This window comes from Amblyomma maculatum, chromosome 1 (assembly GCF_055883805.1).
Source record: "Amblyomma maculatum isolate TAMU_Amacu chromosome 1, ASM5588380v1, whole genome shotgun sequence".
NCBI lineage: Eukaryota > Metazoa > Arthropoda > Arachnida > Ixodida > Ixodidae > Amblyomma > Amblyomma maculatum.
Window position 1 is genome coordinate 141725205 of NC_139344.1, and position 17612 is coordinate 141742816.

The 17612-nt window shown below is 46.9% G+C and overlaps 1 protein-coding gene across 2 annotated transcripts; it reads left to right on the forward strand.

Annotated features, from left to right (window-relative positions):
• Positions 1 to 218: 218 nt before the first annotated feature.
• Positions 219 to 13603, forward strand: LOC146204194 (uncharacterized). Of its 2 annotated transcripts, none has more exons than XM_084586235.1 (4): positions 219 to 295; positions 8144 to 8317; positions 10969 to 11144; positions 12450 to 13603. In XM_084586235.1, the coding sequence occupies exons 2-4, from the start codon at positions 8144 to 8146 to the stop codon at positions 12508 to 12510; spliced, it is 411 nt and encodes a 136-aa protein (XP_084442361.1). In that variant the 5' UTR covers positions 219 to 295; the 3' UTR covers positions 12511 to 13603. The 2 variants fall into 2 exon arrangements, with proteins under 2 accessions (XP_084442361.1, XP_084442357.1); XM_084586231.1 differs by having other exon boundaries at positions 10969 to 11137.
• Positions 13604 to 17612: the final 4009 nt, after the last annotated feature.

Below are 17612 nucleotides of genomic sequence, written 5' to 3' on the forward strand. Positions count from 1 at the left end.
TTTAGCTGAAATTTTAGTTTTACATTACTTAACTCACATAAAACCTAAGGAGCTACCAGAACCTTAATGGTAAGTTTTTTGAAAATGTGCCTAAGGATAGTTACTGTGATTTAAATTTGGCAGTACAACTTTATTTGCCATAAATTACTATTCACGCGGACGGACCTCAGAAGCGGGGACTCAGCCGTTTGTTCCGTTCAGCGTAGTGCGCTTCGTCACTCGTATCCAAGGGGCCGGTGTTGGTGCGGAGGAGCCGGAGCTCTCTTCTGCAAGGGGCACGCTGTAACTGGGAAAGGTACGTTTGGCGCGCTCATGCGTTTTGATTTGACTCGATTGGAGCTCAGAATTTTAGTTTGTCGTGTGTCGCGTGCATAAAATTATTATTGCGTTAGCAATACTGCGCCAGGTTTTTCGAGTTGAATTCGTCATTGTCTTTCTACAACAAAGATATATGTGTTTCGATCGACTCTCCTAAATTCGAGTTCCAAGGTGAAATAATTTTGCTCTGATTGTGCTTCAAATTTGGACAGTTCCCTTAATCAACGAAATTGCCCTGTGCAATAGTTACTTCAATAAAAAAGATCAACTTTGGCCGTTATTCAAAACATGCTACGTTTTGCTACATTGTGGTACGTTTCTCGATACAGTTTTCGAACTCGGAGTTGTGTCTGCGCATTAAAGGAACTCGCACCAGCCACGTATGATCTCGTGGAAATTCATGTGCATAATTGGCGTCTCTCGATTTGTAACTATCATAAATACTACGATTCCCCAGTTGAACTTTAACTCTTTGGTTAACTAAGGGTTGTAGAATTTGTCGGCTGTGTTACTTGCATCATGAGAGGAATCAGTGCTCCGGCGGAGCGTGTTGTCGCTGGTCAGAGTGCTATGCTCGATGGATGGTGGAAAAATTAAAATGGGTTAACTACGCGTTAACGAATGGCTAATTCCTAAAATATATTAGAAGGCCGCGCACATATAGCCGTAGGTTTGCGACAGATGTCACATGCGAGTTTTGTTCAGTCGCACGTACTAGCTTAACACGCACCTTTTAGCAACTTGTATGGCTGGTAAAAGATGTACTAACTTTTAATTACTGATATGTTAATTGTATTTACCGCATTTATGCGTATTTTCCAATATCATTAAAATGACGGCCTGTGGGGCGAGTTGATTCATGACTTGAAAACACTACGGCGCAAAGATGAGGAGGAAAGGCAAAGATAACAACACAAGAAAGGATACGACACCACAAATGCAGCGGCGTTTAAAATAAAAGTCGTGAATCTTCAACAACAATGGTCGAAACCAGATTCATCGAAGGAGTTCACGACATACCATCTTCAGTATAGTGAAGGCGGTGGGGACCTGCTATTTGCGCGATCCGCCGCAGTGACGCGGCAGAGCCTAACTTTGTTTTGTAATGCAATCCCTCCTTGTCCTTCCACACATTGCCCTCTGGATCCTTGTACCACTGTTTTGTGACCACATGATGGCGTTGTCAGGACTAAAACACCGACACTAACGAAGGCACCTACTCCGAAGAGCACTATACTATATATGTTTCACGGCGTGCGCGTAGAGAGAGAGAGAGAGAGAGAAAGGGGGAGGGGGAGGGCAGGGCGGCCCCACCCTCAGTGCACAGCAGTGCCTTCCCACTGATCTGATCCTTGCCTGTCATAGGCTTTCTATGGCCGTCGACGTGTGTTCTGTGTACTCCGTTCAACGAAGGCTGAACATCTGTTTCAGTAGGAGACAACATTTGGTCTGTTGTTTCGAAAGTGCTTCATCATTGCATCGATTAGCTTCGTTTCTGGCTCATCGAGCATGCGATTTGCCTTTGTGACTGTTCTCAAGTTCAATAGTTGCAAAATCAGCGAAATGTCAGCACCGTCATCAATTGCAGCGATTACCTTTGGGACTGGAATTCAAACCGAAGTAAGTCCACATGGGTTTGGATTCTATCATGCCTCCATAGCTTACTTTAAAAAACCGCGCCGAGCTGCGAAAAGGTTTTAGTTTGTAGAGTTCCGAGTGTGCGTGTGTGTGTGGGGGGGGGGGGGGGGGGGGGGGGGTCGTACTTTTAATTATTAATTTGCAAGTCTCGGTCACGCCAATTTAATGAGGGTCGGATTAAGAAAGTTGGGGGCCCAGGGCTAATACTCATGTTGCCCCTTTCCTCCTCTTTTTGCTTTACCTCATACTATATATACCCCAAGTTTCATTTTTAAATACACAAAATTAAAAATAAGAACAAGGTTTGGTCAAGGTGATTATGTGGTAGTAGGTGTTCTGCAAAATTGATGCTAATACGCATTAGCATTAGTTTTACAGAACACAAATGCAGCCAGTAACGCTCTATGAGGAAACAAGAAAGCACAAGTTTAGGGCACGCTGTGGTTCGGCCTATTTTTCTCTCCTAGAGTGCAGAAACGGAGTCAGGGAAATATGTATTTTAGAGATGTAGGGCGATGATGGAGAACGAAGATCTTCCTGCTCACCCCACCTGTTGTTCCCGTTATGTTTTTAGATGTTTTCCATCCACACCCTTCCCCTTTTATTGTCACGTGGCGGAGGGATTGAGGCCCAGGGAAATCATTCAACGCTCTTCCCAGATCCAAAAGCAAACGCACATCGCCTCACAAGGAAGGGACCTCCAAGGGTGGCGGGAAATTCCTGTTTTTGCACCTCAGTAGGACCTTTCCAACAGCTAAAACAAAGTCACATTGGGCAGGGGCCTCGTTTCGTGGTCTTGCGTTTCTCGCGTCTCGCGTATCGCTCGAAGTTCCAGTATTTGTGGCTTCATACGTGAAGTATAGGTAACAATAAATGGGCTCCTTTGCCCAGATTTCGAGGATGAGGCCCTGGCCTGCAGCCTCCTTAGCCCTCCCTTTAATTCAGCATTAAATTTTGTGGTCATAATATTGCCATCATTTTTAGTACACGACAGTAGGGCTATTCACCCGTTAATAAATACATGTTGGCGAAGGCTGTACCTTTGGTATACACATGAAAGGTAGTCTAAATCTAAGCCCACTCGCTACTGGCCGTAATTGCCTGTCTCACATTATATGCACCACTTTTTGGCCTTGGACACCGATACACATCAGGTAAAGCCTGTCCTGAGTACTTTGAAAATATTGGTTGGCACTCGGAGGTATATATAAAAAAAAAATCTTTGAGTTCACATTCGACTGGTTCGAATGCTACCTTCCAACGGCGCACTACAAGCGGAAACCTAAAACGGCGTGCAAATTGCCCCACATGGAGTGGGGCAATGGCTTACGAGAAATGGTGCACTTTGCGAGAATGAAGCCGCCAATCAGCTTGTACTAGCTGTCAACCTTTGGGTATATTAGCCAACTTATTTAGGTCAAATTTGTTCAGTACTAGACGCGTACAGTCAACATGCAATACGCTAGGAGTTGGAACTGTGGGCAGTAGACAAAAGAGAGCAAAATTAGACATCAGCTGGTTACATTTTTATGGTGTGTATATATATATATATATATATACATACATACATACTGTATGTTGTCACGTGATAATGACAAGGCCGTAAGCAAAGAAGAGAAGATGCAATTGCACTGAGATAAACTCTTTTATTCGGCTGACTTGCGCCCATAACAGAACTGATCAGCTCGGCGGCGGTGATAAAAATTACGGTGGCGCTTGTGTTACAATGCATTAGCCGTACGCCTTCTTGCTGCTGCGTTTATTTTTTTTTTTTAAATTGTGCTGAATCCTTCCTAGTCATTTTCAATTTGGGGGTTTTCCCGCGGCAGCCACCTTCCACCTGCCAACTGCATGCATGGTTGGCAGGTGACAAAGTGACGTTGCAGTGCTCCGGACGCGGGCTTTTGTTCGCGATGAGGCTTCATTGCTAGCGCGGTAATAACGTAGTAAACAATACGAATTCCGTCTAAAGCTACAAGCGGTGCCGGCATGTTAGCAGTATAGTTCTATAAATACGTGAAGGGTACGTCGATCTTGGTATGCTTTATCCTTTGGCACGCTATTTCGTAGCGGACAAGCATCATGTTCTACGTGCTGTTAATACTTACTAATTAATTCACTCCTCACTTAGCAACAGTCGGCTGGAAAATGTATAGCGCCTAACTTTGCTGCATTAGTGTACGTTAGCCTTGATATGAATGAGTTCTGTTCAAACCACTGGTTCGCGTTTCCCGCGGCACCTTGTGTCAGTATATCCTTGCAGACCTGATATTCTAAAATGACTCTGCGTAGCGTCTTTGTATCCTAACTTGAAAAAAAAAAATTGTAAAGGTTCAACTATCCTTGAACCAAATTTTGTGAGCGTAAACCATACATAAGCTACATAAACCATACATAAATTTCATAAGCTTCAGTCGCAGTCGCTGCTGCGGCTTCTACCTTGCTCTCTTCGCGCTTGGTAAGCTTCTCGCGGCAACGGGCTAGTCTGGCTTCTATTTGTTCGATGGTCTCAGCATCTTGTCTGGCACGGGTGCGGTCCTGCCTTCCCTTACAAAAATGAGTTTTGAAACTCTATTGTTGGACTATTGACCGCCTTTTGAATTTATTGAATTTCGATAGACATTCAACCCCAGCTGAGTGCAATCTTTACAGGGCCCACAGAATTTTCATTGTGTTCTACCCAATAGACTTTTTGTGCTATTTTTTCTATGTGCTTTTTGTTGTCAGTTTTCAACGTTCACGAACAATTAGCGTGTACTGTTCAAGCTGACCCATGTTTTTAAGTAGTTTTAGGCACAAATGATAAGAACATGATGTGACAATTTCGTTATGAATTTTTGGTCTCACTTGTAATCAACTATTGGCCACATTCTGCAAAGGGAAATATAAGAGCAGCATGCAGTTGCGTGCTCGTTCATGTTATATAAAAGTACATATTAACGGTGCACACTTAGCTCAAGCTTCGCAACACAGTGAAAATATGCCCTAAAAACTTCATGATGGCAAAGCCTCCACTAATAATGCAAATACATCGTTGAATGTCAGTCAGAATCCGTAATGAATCAGCTTCTGTATGTCGCAGAAGGTAACTTTAGTGGTAGGACATATTTTATATTTATCATAAAACAAGTTCAGTGAGTCATCATACTAACAAACAGGATCCTAGATTGAACCTACCATGTAGGGCAGGACAAAGCTTTTTTAAACCAGTTGCAAAGTTCACTATATATATGCTTCAGGGTCTGACATTCTGCCCAAGCCTAGGTATTTTTGCCCGTAGCTTTTGCCGCAAAATGAGGTGCAGTCTGTATTGGAATCCTGTATGTCTTTGGAGAATTTAACTGTTATTTTTTTCTTTTCCTTCCTTTCTTAAAGTGGACACCATGCTAAAATGAAGTCACTTTAAACATTGAGGGGTTCTAATAATGACGGATTGATCCCACGCATACTATAGAGTTAACACGCATAGCAAAAACATTCGCGTATGAAATAAAAAGAAAAAAAAAATAGGATTACACGCGTCTTCTATCCGCGACTCGTCTTTTCAAAGAAGCATTCGGCCACTGCCTTGCTACTGTCCACACCCATCTTTCCCCCGTGCCGCGAACGGCGCCAGCATGTCCGGAGGGTCGAGAGTTACTTCCTGTCGGCTGGGGGGAAAAAGGGGGAGGGGGGGAGGGGTTGCTCCCTCTGGGTCTCTGCTCTCTGCCTTCTCCGTGGTTTGTCTTCACGGAGATGACCTTGGCTGCAGCATAGCTCGCGCAGCGGGGGCGGCGGCTCCCCCTTTTCACCGAAGCTGTTCTTCCGCGCCCTGTTTTCTTTGCACGCGGACGCGGGTACGCTGAGTGCGGCGATGTGCCAGTTCAGTTGGCGTTTTCCCGCCACCGTGGTCGCATCTTGCACTGTGAGCGAAGCACCGTATGTAGGTTTTTCGCTGGTGATTATCACGAAGATCGTTTTGTTCAAATTTGAGCGCGAACGTACGCATTTAAGTCTTCGGAGGAATCCGCTCTTGGGTGGCAGCTTCTGCGCAAGGAGGACGTGTTTAAGAAGTTCAACAGTCGCAGGCGTTTTGGATTCTGGGCGAAAAGCCGGCACGGGCGGAGGGAGCGTCTGCACTTTGGTGAGAGTTTTACTTTTTCCTATTCGTGTTTGTGCCAGTCTTGTACAGTGTGTGCTACAAGGGGAAGCGAGCATGTAAATATTTCTAGCAGGCAAGCCAGCCTCGTCGGAAAAAAAGGAGGGAGAGAGAGAGAACCAGGCTTGTCTCTAACGCGGACGCTGGGGCCGATGGAACGCCAGTTGGGATGGCGACATTTTCTTTCTTTTACAAGGTGACCGTTTTTGACGGATTGTTCGGCACAGTGCTGTACTCTTTCGATACGCTACTCGCGCTGAGACGGACACATTATCGAGATCATAATATGCCTCTGTCACACATTGTGGATTATTGAATCTGTGCAGCTCCACCATTTTTGCAGTGTTTGTTTTTGTTTCCACTCATTTTGGTGCCTATAGTTGGTAATTCTGCTTCAAGTTTTCTGGGTAGTAATGCTTGTGACTTGCACTTTGCTATTTATATTCACAATAGGATCTTTGACGGCAGCATATATTGTTTATCAGGGAGAAATGAACGATGTGGCAGTGCTGCCGAGCTGTGGAAGCGGCGGTCGATGCCGTCTAAGCAGTGAAAGACAGTGACAACTCATTTTAGACAAGAAATTTCTTGAGCTATGACGTGGAGCAGCGCACAAATGCCTTTCCTCTATTTTTAAGTTAGTATATACCGCAACTTAATTATGATTTATATTGTTTATTTCAGCATCACATGCGAGGAGTTCTCGGACGTATCAGCGTTTTACGTAAAGAACAGCCTGGCGTCATACCTTGCACATAAATTGAAATAAAGCAAATAAACAGCCCAGCTCATGTTATGGGTTCACCAAAGATGCATATTTTTTCTTTCTCATTAACGCGCATTTTTTATTCTGTGTTCCCTTTCCGCTGCGGATTAACAGAAAATGCTGCGTGATCAACGGTTAGCCGGGAGCAGGCACGAGGTGGTTTACATTAATGCAAAAGTAGAACAGCACATATCCTTGCTGCGGTCAGTCAACACATTCTATGTTCTGCTCGATCAATCAACAATTTAGTCAGTTTAGTGTAGGTTAATGAGTGAGTAAGTATAATGGGGCTTAAAAGATCAAGATCTGTTTTGTTCTTTTATGCCTCACTATGCTTATCATTAACCAGCACTGATCAGACAGGATTGTTGATTGGTCGGGCAGAACATAGAATGTGGTGACTTATCGCAGCTAGGAGATGTACTGTACTACTTTTGCATTAATGAAAATCACCCCGTGTCTGCTCCTGGCAAACCGATGGTCGTGTACTATTTTCTGTTGTTCAGGAGTGGAAAGGTAGCAGAAAATCAAAAAGCGTCACTTGCAGAGTTTCTGAAGCATTTGAGCCTGAAATCAACAGAATTTCAGTTGCGCGAATTCCAAAAGCGCTCTTAAGAAACACATGGACCACTATTTCATAAGCGCTCAACAAGAGGTCAACACTGCATCATCCAAGATGTTGCCGATTATCAACAGACTTTCAACAGCGTGTATTGACACAACGCTTTCGAATTTCTATAGAAACCCTACATGCATTTTTGTAAGGGTTTAGCGAGACTGGCTTCCCCTACGCCGCGCTGCCTCTTATTGTCACGCTGTCTGGTGGATTCGCCCGACACTACAATCGCGGGCCTCGGCCGCACTCGCCCAGACGGCATATTGTGCACGAAGGAGCGGCGCAGATGAAACTTCATGCAGACGACAATGTTCACTGAACAGCGCTTGTTAATATTCTTTGCATTCTAACTTTGCGACAAGCTTGGGCCTGTAACTGATTTTGTGGACAACACCACACCTTACCAATCCCCGACGGCGGGTGCGTGCCATTTGTCAAGAGGGCAACAAAAACAACAACAGCGTGAGATTGTATTGCAGTTGGAACTTGGTGAAGAAGACGATGGTTACTGTACAGCGCGAGATTTCCAGGCCGTATGTTCGGAACCAGATGATCTTGAAGTCTGGCATGAGAGACGGAGAGCTTCCACTCGCAAGTTACTTTGATAAAGGAGCTCGTTCTACCGGTTTTAGCCTTTGACGCGTTGGTTTCTGTTTCCACCGTGCAGATGCCGAGGCGCTTCACCGGCAAGCTGTGTCACTTTCTCTTCGACCACCTTGAGAGCGGCACATTCGGCGAGCGCCTCCGATGGCTCGAGCGGGCAGCGGGAGTGTTCCAGATATTCTGGAGGCACGGCAACGCTTCTTCGTGCACGCCGGAAGATGACTGCGCCGTGTTCATGGTGCGGCGCCCTCAAAATGCACGCGTGTCACCCTGACCCTCGTTTAATGCCTGACTTAACGGTGAATTACAATGTAACTCATGCTCTTCTCTTCACGCGTTATGCTATAATTCTGCTGAAAAGAGATTACTGAGGAAGGTTTATGTTACCCTGGGCACTGATCATAGTAAGGTAAGGTTAAGCATTCGGTAGATTTTGCTGTGTGTCCTAACTGCCTGGTTGACATAGATTTAATTTCGTCTGATCGCTTGAGCACACTATGCCACATTCTCAAGAGTGCCGCCAATGCGTTCGATACATAGTGTCCATAGTTATGTTTCGAAGCCGCTGACCAAGCTGTCACCCGCCGTGCTCGTCCAGAGAGGCGACGGTCTTTTCAGCTGCTGGCATTCGAAAGGGTTCGCCTCTCACCCTCCGTGCTCGGTTGCGCTGACCGGCGGTCTGTTGAGGTGTGCCTGCTGGGCACCTTGGAGAACTACTTGGAGTCGAACGAGCTTACAGCATGTTTATTGCAACTCGTCTATTCTTTCCCATAAGTCCTCAAAGGCACGCCTGACATCTCGTTAAAAAGGCTCGCTAAACAAAGACCATAACGCAAAGCCAATAGGGACGACGTAAACTCTTTGGGCGGGGCCAATAGGCTCCAGCATAATTTCTCCTCACACCCCGTAGTGCTGTACACACAACATCAAGCGTGCACGCTCCATGGAGTTCGAAACCGCAGCCGTCGTCACGTGCGCTTGTGCCGGGCAGCCCGAGTCCCGTGGGAATGAGCTTCGTGGCATCCGCTGCTCCTTTACATAAGAACCCAACACACACACACACACACACACACACACACACACACACACACACACACACACACACACACACACACACACACACACACACACACACACACACACACACACACACACACACACACACACACACACACACACACACACACACACACACACACACACACACACACACACACACACACACTCATTCACTCACCGTGGATGACCTGCGGTCCGGAATACTGCTGCTCGCCTTGCCGACGCGCGGACATCCGGAGTCGTCTTATGGGCGGCGTTGCTGCGGCGACTTGAAATCCGCGCCAGCCAGGCATTCCGCGATCCAGGGTCACGGGCAACAAACGAAATGGCACGCACCGCGCGCCGACTTTCAAGTGCACACAACACCGCAGCTGCGCTCTCGACGAGCAGACGCCAGACCAGAAGCCGATGGTGTGGTATGTCGCGTTGATGAGCGCAACAGTCCATATATTCGAATCAGGTATAACGCGAATCAGCTATATATCAGCTATAAGCTGTCCATGTGTACAGCTGCCTCTTGTGCTGTTGGAGTTTTTTACCGAAATTATTTTGCACATATTCATTAGCATACAGTCTTTATCTACCCAATTATGTGAAATACAGCCCCACATACATACCTATGAATTCTCGCTGTACCCAAGCCGCACAGGTGTGCCTGCGTGGCCCAGGTGAAGTGTGTCTTTATCCCCGAACAAGGATCCTGGAAGGTTCGATTTCCATCTCACCTTACCACCTATGGGGGTTAATCCCGCAAGAATGTGCTACGAGGGGACTAGACGCTACAGTCGCCTTCTAGCCCCGACGTGCAGCCCTAGCAGACAGAGCTGTGACCCCCAACCCGCGGTGCGAGAAGTCGCTACTGCGGCGGGTTCGAGCCAGAGGGGACAGACACCAAGTTCCGTACTCGAACAGTTTATTGTGCTCGAGTACACGGCAAAGGAAAATACACTAAAGAACAACCGCCGTGTAGCGAGCGAACGCCGCGTACGGGGGTGAAATAGAACCACCTAAGGGAGAAGCACGCACGAGGAGTGAGAGGTACTGCTCACCTGCGTGCGGCTTCGTGCTCACGGCCCGCGGCAGTCAGTGCGCGCTAGGCCGGGAGCAGAGGGTGAAGGCGGCGGTCTCCCGACGGGAATGCTGATCCGTGCGCGCGCACGCCCAACCGTCAAAAGACGCCGAGGGAGCTGCGACAGACGCGCATCTCACCTCGGCTCGGGGAGAGGAGGTTTCCTGGGTATGCCGGTAGGAAAGAAGGAAACCCCTGCGGTGTCGCCGCGGGATCCTGGGAGGATGGGAGGGTGGTCAGAGTGCCCTCTCCTCGCGGTCCTCCCCAAGAGCGCACGTAATCACGCGTGTTAACTACGCGCGGCCCTTTATAATGGGGGCAGGGGATTATGAATCCCCACACACCTCAAAGCAGAAACCCGAGTTGGAAGCTCCTGTCGCTGGTCTTGTGAGGCAACCCGTCGACTAATGGCCGTCCAGAGATGTCACCAGTCAGCTACCTCCTCCCATAGCCATGCCTGTGATTCTTCGCTCGGAACGCCGGCACCGCCAGATTTTCTGCGGAATGAGGTCTGCTCTCGGATTAAATCTGCGTCAGAGACACATGCTGTCGGCAGGATTTCAATAGGCGCCGTATGCTCCAAAGAAAACTTACCGCCCCCGATTCCATCCCAGTTAGCGCAAACTAACTACAGTGTAATAGGAGTGTACTGACATTCACTGGCTTTGCTTCCCGTTTTGCATTCTGAGCACATGCAACTCGCGGGGCCTCAACGGTTTGCATGGAAACGGCGGCGAAGTTGCTTACGTGTTAATTTGCAGGAATGGCATCGTTACAAGACCCGGGGAACCAAGAAGTGCGCACCCATGGAAGCCAAACAGCGTTTCCGCACTGCCATGAACAAGATGAAAGTAAGCCCAGTCAGCAGCTGGAAGAATTGGCATTTGGAGAAGAACTTCCAGTACAGAAAATTCCCCAAAGATGACCTAGGTCAGTTGTGAGTGCCTGTCTCCAAACATCTTCTGTGCCCACACGCGCAGTGCGAGTAACTTAGAAAATGAGTGACTTAAAAGGAATGCCCCACAGCTGTCTCACGTTAGGCGTTGGACATGTGCTTTGAGTTGTCACCCTATGAACAAAGCTGTCGTTACCGAGGCCTCATGGTGATATCGGCACACAATTCATTTTATGGTGCAACAACAGCTGAGAACAAATGTTAGCTCTGTGGGGCGTTAGGACTGGTCGGCTTGCAAACTCGCAAAGCTGGATTCTATTGCCAGTATTAGAGTGAACGGGAAGCACAGTTTGTCACTAAGGCCTGTTTTTAGTGGGCTGGCTATCAGGGCACTTGCTTAGGGTCTGTACAGGTGACCCTGTGTTTTTACGAGAAAAATTATCTGATTATGCTGTCGCTTCCATCGCTCTGCATTGATATGTTTGAATGCCTGGTACAGCAGAAACTTATGGTGGCGCAGCAGGAGCTTACAGCGGCACAAGGAACGATGTCAGGGTGCAGCCTAGGTAGATGGAGCGTTGTTATTCCAATAGTTGCAGGTGGAGTAAAAGTAGCAATACTGAGAATTGGCCTAGTTGGCTGACGTTCGCGATGGATAGCGCTAAGGGAACACGAAGATGGACAACGAAAACGAGGGCAAGCGTCCGTCCGTGTACGATAACCCTCCCCCTCGGTCTTACCCGCGCAGAAGTGGTTGCGTTTCAAAGGAGTCGGGTCGGGTTGCTCTCACTCCTGCCGTCACGAGGACATGGCCTCAGTTTCGAAACTTACATTCCCACCCAAGGTGTCCTGTTCGCCACTCTGAAAACTCTTAAGGCAGATATTTACCACTAGTGGGCTTTCCCGGCACTGAAGGCAGCAGCGGGTCTACCGCCAAATTACCGGTCCTCATATATCACCTGGGCGCACGTGCCTCATTACCGCTTCCTCCTCGACTTCATGCAATCGGCTAACCTTTTCTCATTTACCGATCACCGTTTTTTTTTTTCTAGCTCCATTTATGCCTATTTGCAGTAAGCAACGTTATTCAAAAAAGCGCTTAGCGCTCGTCTTCGTCGTCTCTGTCCGTTTTCGTATTCCCTTAGCGCTATTCTCCGTCATGTAGGAAAAGTATGTTTTATAGGACGCTCATGAATAATATTTTCAGAAAGTTGTTTTTATGAGGTTTTCTACCGCGATTGTAAATGTTTCTTGTCAGCAACAAATGGATGTTTCCGGACCATTTTATTTTAAGCGCTCTTTTTCTTCTACGTGTAATTATTGATAAGTGCCATACTCTTTATTCAGATTATCTTCTGAAGAAAGTGGACCAGCGTGTTCCCGCCTCGCCCAGTTGGTCTCCAGATGACATGTCTGATGCAGACTCTGTGCAAACTTCGCCCAACGTTCCGTCGGACTCCGACGCCTACTCTGAGCCAGCCTCGCCACCCACCGTGTCAACCGCGGCTTTCCAGCCCACCATGGGGAGAGCGTCAGGCTGTGCGCAACACCCGGAAGAACGCTGGAATTTTGAGGTTGTCGTAGATACTCCATTGGTCATGCCGCCGTCGATATGCGGGCCATCATTCGCACCTTTGGAAGAGCATAGCCAAGAGATCTCTTTTTGTGAGACAGAGGAAGTCTGCGAGTGGCTCGACCTACAAGAGCTGTGCACTAGCAGTGACTTGTTGCAAGACGCGCGGGAATGTTGTCGGGACGAGTTTGATTGCTATTCTCTACCAAGCATGGAGGACAGAGACCTTACCGGCTTACTTCCTGGCTTTGACATATTATACGGTTCCGTAGCCCCGTGTAGCAACTCTTTCAATGAACAAGGTCTTTCTTTTGCCGCTCTAAATCACTTCCACTCTTTCCATTAAAAAAGTGGTTTGATATGCAGATGGCACCTCGTAAGGTCTGAGAAGCAGTGTCTGGCTATAGAAGCAAATCAGAGACGCTACTGCAAAGATAATGACCAACTCAGCCATGATTTCTAATCTGACTTCATCCTAGGTACATACGTCTCAGGTGTTCATTCAATACCATCCTTTGATCTTGATCAAGGACCAAAAGTCAACCTTGATATGGAGCAGATTCATCACTGTAGTGAAGGCTTTTGGTGCAACAAGAGGCTGTGAGCCTGTGCCGACAGTGTATGCCAATCTGTGACAACAGTATGGAGCCAACGACTTGGAAAACATTGACATTTGAAACGGGCTCAAGCAGATTCTGTGATATTTTTATATACTTTAAAAACGCTGGCGCATATTTGTATATATTTGTATATTTTAGTCATATAGTTCTGGTTTGCAAAAATAAATAACGTTCTCTGTTTTGTTATACGCTTTTCAAGCGCTTTTTTGACCCCCAGCTGTATGCCGAGTGTTGGTAGTTTATTTGAACAAATCGTTGGTCGCTGTTAAGTAATTCTGTATCAGTTGAACAAAATGGAGAACGATAAGCTCGTACTGACTTTTGCAATGCTTGGTAAATAAAAGCAAGCGAATGCACACTGAATATTAAGTAGTGTGTCATAGATTAACGGAGGCAAACCACTTATTAATTATAATAAAAGACGGTCAAAAAGCGAGTGGAAGGACGAACGCTTAGGAAGACGTATGCAGGCCTGGTGAGGGTATTTCAGTTACATGGGTGGCCAGTAATCCGAATACGTTAAGGCACCAGGCAGAGCCGATGGATTGAAGACCTTTGTCCGCGATGGGAGATAGGCTAAAATAATCCAGGCTGGCCTTTTCGCAGCAACAAAGTGCAATGGTCTGAGGGCGAGCAGTAACGCAAGTGGCAGTGATAAGTGAACGTTAATCACTCTTGTCAGTTACAACCATTTGCCATGAAGAAGACTGTGTGATTTGCAGCAGATTTCAAGATATTGTATTATATGTAAGCGTGGCTTAGTGGTAAAATGAGCTTTGAGAGCGAACATTTCTTTCTCAAGTATGAAGTAACCGGGAAAGTAAAGTGGAGAAAGCGATTCGGAGGACTTAGTATTGCTCCTCTCACTAAAGCTGCCAGCAGGGACTTCCCCAGGAATTGAAACTAGGGGCGAGTTCCTACACGCCCTATACACACCCCATGGCGGCGTGATCGCTGTCTAGCAGAGTAATATGTCCTTTGCCAGAGCGGGAAACACACGCGTCTCTTGATGAAACTACTGCGTTAATTTGTTCACACAATTACACTACATCGATAGTGGAAATTATTTATTTATGATATTTATAGATAATCTTAGCACATCGGAGAAATATTAGTACAGAGATACGTACTTTTACAGTGCCTGCTGCACTTGAGCAGATGCAAAATTAGAGATGACCTATTACTCCGTTAGTGCAGTATGTTTTAAACAACAAAAACAACAACAACAAAAAAAGAACCGGTGGGAAACAAGACAGAGGACCAGAAAAAGGCGCGCAGGTACACTTGCTGCGTTTTCGTGAACTTGGTAGAAGTTGAGCAGAAATTGCTTTCACGGGGAAAGCTGAAGATATTGAGGGAAAGTACAAAACTTCTTGCGTCTTTCCTTCGCATAACTCGCTCTTTATCTTTAATAACCCGCATTCTGCCGAGTTCGTGCTTTATGTAAGCCGCCTGCCGCCAAGCTCAGATCTGATTTATTTCTGACATAAGCAATGTACTTAAAGCCACTTTCTTACGCAAGAGCACTGGTGCAGACAAAAAAAAAATAAAAAAGGAAGTACATTTAAATTCTGCATAAGGGTAAAGAGAGGTCTGAGTTGGCAGCTCCTGCACCAATCGGCCATGCCATTCGGTCGCGTGGTGTCAGGCAACCTGACCACCAATCAGTACGCGGCATTCGGATGAACTACCGCTTGCCGGAGCCATGGTTGTGATGTTTCGCTCACAACGCCGCCGACGCTAACGCTGGAGTTTTCGGAGAACGGGGCCTTTAACGATATTACGTAAACGTAAACAAAGCCACACTGTCATTCAACCCCACCGCAACTTTTTTGGTGGAAATGAGCACAGACGGGCCGCTTACGCAGGACCGCCCGTTCTCTTTAGTAAAAACGCTTCAAGCAGGTCGCGCTCGTGTTTGTAGCACCAGAAAAGAAAGGAGAACAGCCTTGCCTCAGTGATTAAGGCGATCGACTACTTAACCACGAAGGATTGAATCCTGGCAGCGGCGGCCGCTTTTCGATAGAGGCGAAAACCAAGGCGCCCGTATGCTGTGCGATGCCATCCACGTTAAAGAACCCCTGGGGATCGAAATTTCCGGAATCCTCCACTGCGGCGTCTCTCATAGCCTGAGTAGCTTTGTGATGTTAAACCCTACCAAACTAAGCCAAAGGCGAAGAGATCCCTATATTCCTTCAAGTGCAAATCCACGTTGATCCCTCTACTGGATCGCAACGTTTTGCCACGTTCTCTAATCTACAGGACAGGGGTGTTGACTACGCTGCCCCAACTGCACACCTTGTGAACAGGTTTGTTCTCATTCCCTGCGGGATGTGCGGGCGCGAGCAGATACCTGGAGCGATATGGAAAGCATCATATTCACACCCAACTTTCGGGACAAGCTTCTCACTCCGAAGTGGGAAACTTTATTGAAGTTAGGGAAGACTTCAACGTTTCTCTTCGCTTCTTGCGTAAATTTCTGAATAGACCGAAAGGTTTTCCTTTTTTCTTCCTAAGGTTACATCAACAGCCAACGCAGTGCCTTCGTGAAAAAGAGGTTCCCAGTGCGGCATGAAACCCACTTCGAACGAGCAAATTCATAAGGAAGAAGCCTCTTTTGAGACCTGAGCATGCTTCCAACACACATGTCCGTCAGCAGCTCTTTTGTTATCTTGAGAGTTCTCTTGAGTTCTATTGAGGCGTTTTGTTACCGCTGTTTCTTTAGTCGCTTGAACATGAACCAACTCGCCCAAAAATTCTCGCTTCTAATATACGTCCGCGTTTGCCGTATTGCAAGTAATATGAGAAGGAAAGGGAGCGATGGATAATAGCATCGAACTGCACTTGTGGCGATTCGCTACAGGCAATGTGGGCTAAGTTTGCATTGCATACGTCAATTTAAACACCGCAGCACATAGACTCGCGAGAGAAGCAAGAAGTTTTTGGCACGCCTGTAGTCTTTCCACGCCACCTGCCTCAGATTATAGGCGATGAGCTTGTGCGCTGTGTCGAAGCCATGCGGTCAGCTAAGTGTCGAGCGCATGCATCCATGCAAGGAATGTTATCAGAGCCAAACGCTCGCCTGCAGTGGCCCAGAATATGCTTTCGCGCTTGTAGGGGCCCAATCGACCGAAGGAAGCAGTGTTTAGTTGTCAAGTAGAACGATTTCAGCGCCCTCTTAGCCAGCGAAAGTTCCCTATGACCGCTCCAAGAATTGAAGTGGAAATGGTTGCTACGCTCCTATCGGTTGCTGGCACACCACTGCCTCCGTGTCTTACAGCGCGCGCACCCTTTCAATCTAACTGGAACTGATAGCGAATAGGTATCGAAATGACCGGCGATTCATTCTAATCTGGTTTATTATCTATACATTTCAATTGCCTTTTTTCTTTTTTCTCGCAGCTCCTTTCACATACACAATGTTGGCACTGACAACCACGAGATAGGAACATATAGAAACGCTGCAAGTCATTTGCGTATCCGAAGAAAGCATGAAAGGAACAACCGGACGAAGAATAGAAAAACACGTGCAGGTGCTTTCACAGAAAAGTGTGATGAAATGTATTCACGGGTGCACACGATGGACAATGGCGCGGTTACATTTGCGTCTGGGCTATTGCGGTTGAGTATTTTCTGGAAATACTTTCATTTTATTTTACCTCAAGCGTCACAATATGGAATGGAAAACTGCTTGGTCGATGTGCCGATGTGTGCATCCCTATCCTTAGCAGTATCAACATACACCAGCTGGTTTGGGTCTAATAATCTACTGGCACGACACTCTCGTGTTGTATATTTTCGACCTAACCTACACCACAGCATTGTAGATGTCCTACATGTTAAATGTGTGCGTTCAAATAAAGCAGCTTAGGTCTTGATTTTACAGTAGAGATCCCAAAGGACGGATGGATTCCTTTTCTAGACCTTTTGTTGTACTTTTGGCCTGGTTATGTTTGTTGGCCCTGCCAACTAGGGCAAAAACTCAGTTGTTGTTAAGTCCTGGTTAGCCCTAGTTGAATTGCGAAAGCAACGGCGGAAGATTCTTTTTCCTGCTACACTATTCCCCTATCACGCCCTATCAGCGTAAGGTGCTACATTATCGGGGACACTTAAGCTCGTCCTTTAAGGGTATGACCCGAGAGCGTAAGCTACCAGCCCATATATAAAGTAACGCTTCAGCCAAGCCGTATGGAAGTGCCTGCGTGTCGTAGGGGAACGACAATGCAAACGGTTGTGGCAGGCTGATTCTGATATCACCCTCCCATATGAAAGGAGCGACCCGAGTTGGCAGCTCCTGCCCGTGGCATAGGGGTAACG

What these genes read in the sequence shown, in the direction of transcription:
- LOC146204194 (XM_084586231.1), top strand. Translation starts at nt 8,144, where the DNA reads ATGCCGAGGCGCTTCACCGGCAAGCTGTGTCACTTTCTCTTCGACCAC. An exon ending in ATGACTGCGCCGTGTTCATG is followed by an intron (nt 8,318 to 10,968) that starts GTGCGGCGCCCT and finishes GTTAATTTGCAG; the next exon opens with GAATGGCATCGTTACAAGAC. An exon ending in ATTCCCCAAAGATGACCTAG is followed by an intron (nt 11,138 to 12,449) that starts GTCAGTTGTGAG and finishes CTCTTTATTCAG; the next exon opens with ATTATCTTCTGAAGAAAGTG.